The 4,692-nt window shown below is 36.5% G+C and overlaps 1 protein-coding gene across 1 annotated transcript; it reads left to right on the top strand.

The window, feature by feature from the left end:
* Positions 1–370: 370 nt before the first annotated feature.
* LOC134934064 (olfactory receptor 11L1-like) lies at positions 371–1,324 on the top strand. Its single transcript, XM_063929577.1, has one exon. It carries the CDS (start codon positions 371–373, stop codon positions 1,322–1,324), a length of 954 nt encoding a protein of 317 aa, XP_063785647.1.
* The last annotated feature ends 3,368 nt before the right edge of the window (positions 1,325–4,692 follow it).

Here is a 4,692-nt window from a genome sequence, read left to right as displayed (position 1 = left end):
TATCTATCTATCTATCTATCTATCTATCTATCTATCTATCTATCTAGGGAATCTAGTCACCAAGTTACTTATTTTTAAATATTATTGTAATATTAAGATGTTTAAAGCTATTCCTATTACACATTTTATATGATATTTCTATAGTTGTCTGATATTTGCTGTAATAATTGATTTGAAACCGATTAGTATATAAATAAATACTTATGCATAAAACATGTTATAGAAATGTTTTTTTTTTTTACTGATTATATATTGATATGTATACAGAAACTCCTGACAGTGGTAGGAACAAATAAAGCTAAAAGTCCAGTAGTGTAATGAGGTGAATAATCTCTGGGTGTATCTGTACTTGTATAGATTTGGTGACGCAATGCATGAGAACGTCTCTGATGTCTTTCTAATGGGATTTCCAAATCTTCACAGCTTTAAAAGTTTGTTGTTCTTATTTCTGCTCCCTATTTACTGTGTCACAATATGCGGTAATATTATCATTATAACTTTAGTTTCAGTGAGCAACAACCTTCACTCTCCAATGTATTTCTTCATCACACAAGTGTCTGTACTGGACATTCTAATGACAACGGACATTCTTCCTAACTTGCTTCACATTGTCCTGCATGATGGTGGCTTATTGTCTCTTGCTGCCTGTTTATCACAGCTGTATGTGGTTGATAATACAGTGTCATCAGAGTGTCTCATCCTAGCGCTGATGTCTTATGACCGATATCTGGCTATATGTAACCCATTGCGATATAACACTATAATCAACAAAGCATTTTGTGTGAAATCTGTCATTGCATCATGGTCATTAGGTATCTTATTGATTACAATAAATGAAATAGATATATTCAAATTAGACTTTTGTGGACCACATGTTATTGACCATATCTTCTGTGATTTTCATCCCGTCATTGAGCTTTCTTGTTCAGATACATCACTTATAAAACTCAGGGGATCTTTATTTGGCATTATTATTGTCATCTGTCCATTCATAATGATCATTGTTTCTTATGTGTTCATCATCACCACCATCCTAAACATCCGCTCCATCAGTGGGAAACAGAAAGCCTTCTCCACCTGCAGCTCCCACCTGACTGTTGTGTGCATGTTTTTTGGGACTCTCTTTTCTGTGTATATGGTTCCAACCAAAGGACAATTACTGGATGCCAGCAAGGCATTATCGTTGCTTTATACTGTGGTGACCCCATTGCTTAATCCATTCATATACAGTCTGCGGAATAAAGACTTTAAGGAAGCTTTTGAAAAATTAAAATATAAATGTCATCTTTTTTTTAATAAATCAGGTACATTTAATGATAAATAAAGTTAAAATACACAACTTTATATTGTAAAAATATATAATGTAGATGAATACACTTTTGGAATTCACATTTGAAACTATGTTTGCTGAAAACAGATTTTGTTGTGGGATGTACATTAGATATCATGACGGGCATCAAATTGGCACACAAACAGCATTTCTGGTTCACTAGCACATGGCTCATGTTTTTCAAATACCAACAAAGATGCTATCCATGTTTGAGTGGGTTTCCTCCCGGTACTGAGGTTTCCTCCCACATGCTTCAAAAAAACATGCTGGTTCAGTAGTTGGACTAAACTGTGGGGGTGATTCAGACCTGATCACTGGGCTGCTAAATTCATTGTGCTGCTTTCAGATAGTCACCTCCCATGGGGAGTGTATATTCGCCGTGCAAGTGTGCGATCGCATATGTACGCCGAGCTGCAAAAAATCCCTCAGTCAGCGGACAGCTGCAAAGCCATTCTCACCTCACTCACCATTGAATGATTTTTCTACTGTGTTCACAGCCCAGGACTTCCTCCTACAGTGCAATGAGAACAGGCTGATCGCGCACGGATATGACATCACACCCTCCCAGAAAACACTTGGGAATGCCTGCATTATTCTGACACTCCCAGAAATTGGTCAGTTGCCATCCAGAAATGTACTCTTCCTGTTAATCAGCATGCAAATGGCTGTGTGATTGAAATTTTCACACCAGCCTGTCCGGTGATGCCTGTTGTTGTTTGCCGACGCGCATGCGCATTGCGTTGTAAATGCAAGTACAGTCTATTGCTGAATGCACAGCAGTGATCACGTCTGAATCCCCCCTGTATCCTAGTGTGTGAGTGTGTGATTAATGATATGGAGCCTAGAGAGTAAGCTCCAAGGTTTCAGGCATAGATGCAAATAACAATTTTTGTAGAGTACTGCAGTTAGTGGTGCTATAAATAAAGATAATATTAGTTTTGTGTATATATATATATATACTGTACAGTATAATTGTTTACCAATACTGCGCTTATGTTCAATACCACTTGGGTGTCACAAAGGTTTAGGAGTTTTGACTAAATCTTTCTACTTTTAAGTAACAAAAGAAGGTATTCCACTCACAGCGCTTTCAATCAGCTGCTCAGTTCCTCCCCCATGTGTACACCAACACCTGTGGACTGATACTAACAAATGGAAATTGGAGAGGAATGTACAGTGCTGAAAGCCACTAAAGTTATTTAAAATATACACAATATCCACGGAAATAGAAATAATGATACGAACCACGGGTGTAAGGATAATTATGATCCCCACGAACCTAAGGGTTCATATATAAAACAACAAGATGGAGAATTTTGAAAGAATAGGAAAGATAGGAATTTTCAACAAGAAAAAAGGATCGTCATTGGGAAAGGCGAAAGAGAAAGGAAATAAACAGTCTCGTCCACAGAAACAGGGAGGATATTGAACATAGGAACTTGTATAATTTGTTACAATCTCAAGAAAGAACAGGATTTCATAGGGTAGAGGACATCAGAAGAGACACCCCTAGACCCAGTACCAGTCAAAGACCCCTTAGAAATCACTATAATATGGGGAGTTTTTTAGGGAAATGGTGGATGACCAACACAAACCCCGTAAACCAAAAAAGTGGTAAAAGGGTGGCATCCACTTAAATAGATCAAGGAAATATGGTAAGAACAATAAGAACATACAAAAACAAACTACATTGAATATAGAAGAAGGAGAGGAGGATGATGCCATTAAGAATACAGTTATAAATAAGTTAAGTGATTATATCTTATCTAAGGATGAAAAGGAAGTTTTACAATGTGGTTTAAAATTTGCACCATCAAATAAGATCAACAATTTTGTAGATCTTCAAAAGTTTATTAGAAAATTAACTTTAAAGAATTTTTTTCGGATGAATCCAAAGAAAATATAGAGAGTACCCCATATGACCCTTCGTTGAAAGTCTTTAGAAAAAGATCCAATTTCTACCCCCATCATAAAAAGGGCTGCTTTATAGACACATTTGAGAGGCTAGTTAAGGAGGATTTTGAAAAAACTATATTTAAACCATCAAAATCCATAAATTGTAAAAAAAAACAGAGGAAAGCGATCAAGAAACTGAAAGAAAATGATCAAATAGTGATCAAGCAAGCCGATAATGGGGGAGGGGTTGTTATTTTAAATAGAGTCGATTATCATGCTGAAGTCATGAGTCAACTTGTTGACCAAGATACATAAAGGAAGTTAAGGGGTGACCCTACTAGTTTGATTACAAAAAATTTGAAGTATTTCTTAATCTCTATACTGCTAATAACACCTTTACAGAAGATATTGCCTCATATATACAGATAGAGAATCCTTCCATACCGGTGCTATACACACTACTCCAGGTAAATAAGAGTCTTAACAAAACTCCGGGTCACCCAATCGTTGCAGGGGTAAACTCAGTAACTGCTAATTTATCCTGATATCTGTATATCTGGACCACCAATTACAACCTTTGGTGGTAGGAACTAGGTCTTATTTAAAGGGCACTATATCCATTATTACTAAATTGGCCATGATTGAATGGGATCCTGGATTCCTATTGGTGACAGTGGATGTCGCCACATTATATACTAGTATCGGCACGAGGACGGTCTGGAAGGTACTAAATTTGATCAAAATAAGTGTGAATATAACATTGCATATAAACAGTTGATAATGGAAGGACTCTCAATGATTTTGACCAATAAATATTTTTGGCATGGTGAGGACTTTTATTTACTATGTGCGGGTACTGTGATGGGTACCAGGCTGGCACCCAGCAATGCCAATCTGATCATGGCCCATTGGGAGGAGTCGGCGGTGTGGGCAGATTGGCAGGCTGCTGCCAGCCTGGTACTATAAAATAGCTATATAGATGATGTCATATTTATTTGGAGGGGAGATAGAACCTCTCTTAATCTGTTCTGTGAAAGGTTATATAATAATAATAAGCAGAAGAATATAAAATTAACCTTTGTAATCAGTGATACTTCTATAAAATTTCTGGATTTGACCATTTATATAGAAAATAACTGTATCTGCACAAGAAATTACAGTAAGCTGACAGACTGTAATTCCTATATAGATATGAATAGTAACCATCACGCCAACTGGCTGTCGGGTATTCCTAACAGCCAGTTTCAAAGGCTGCGCCACAATTGTACAGACACAAATGTATATGATCAACAGGCGGTTGATAGGAAACAACATTTTAACAGCAAAGGTTATAAAGAGGCATCACTAAATATAGTTATTGATAGATGTAGAGGAATGGATAGAGATAATATTTTAATAAATCCAACAAAAAGGGGTGATGAGAAGAAAAATTAGGTATTCTTCATTACCAAATATACTGATCAACA

The sequence above is a fragment of the Pseudophryne corroboree genome, chromosome 6 (genome assembly GCF_028390025.1).
Source record: "Pseudophryne corroboree isolate aPseCor3 chromosome 6, aPseCor3.hap2, whole genome shotgun sequence".
Lineage (NCBI taxonomy): Eukaryota > Metazoa > Chordata > Amphibia > Anura > Myobatrachidae > Pseudophryne > Pseudophryne corroboree.
This window is presented reverse-complemented; position numbering and strand designations above follow the sequence as displayed.

What these genes read in the sequence shown, in the direction of transcription:
- LOC134934064 (XM_063929577.1), top strand. Translation starts at nt 371, where the DNA reads ATGCATGAGAACGTCTCTGATGTCTTTCTAATGGGATTTCCAAATCTT.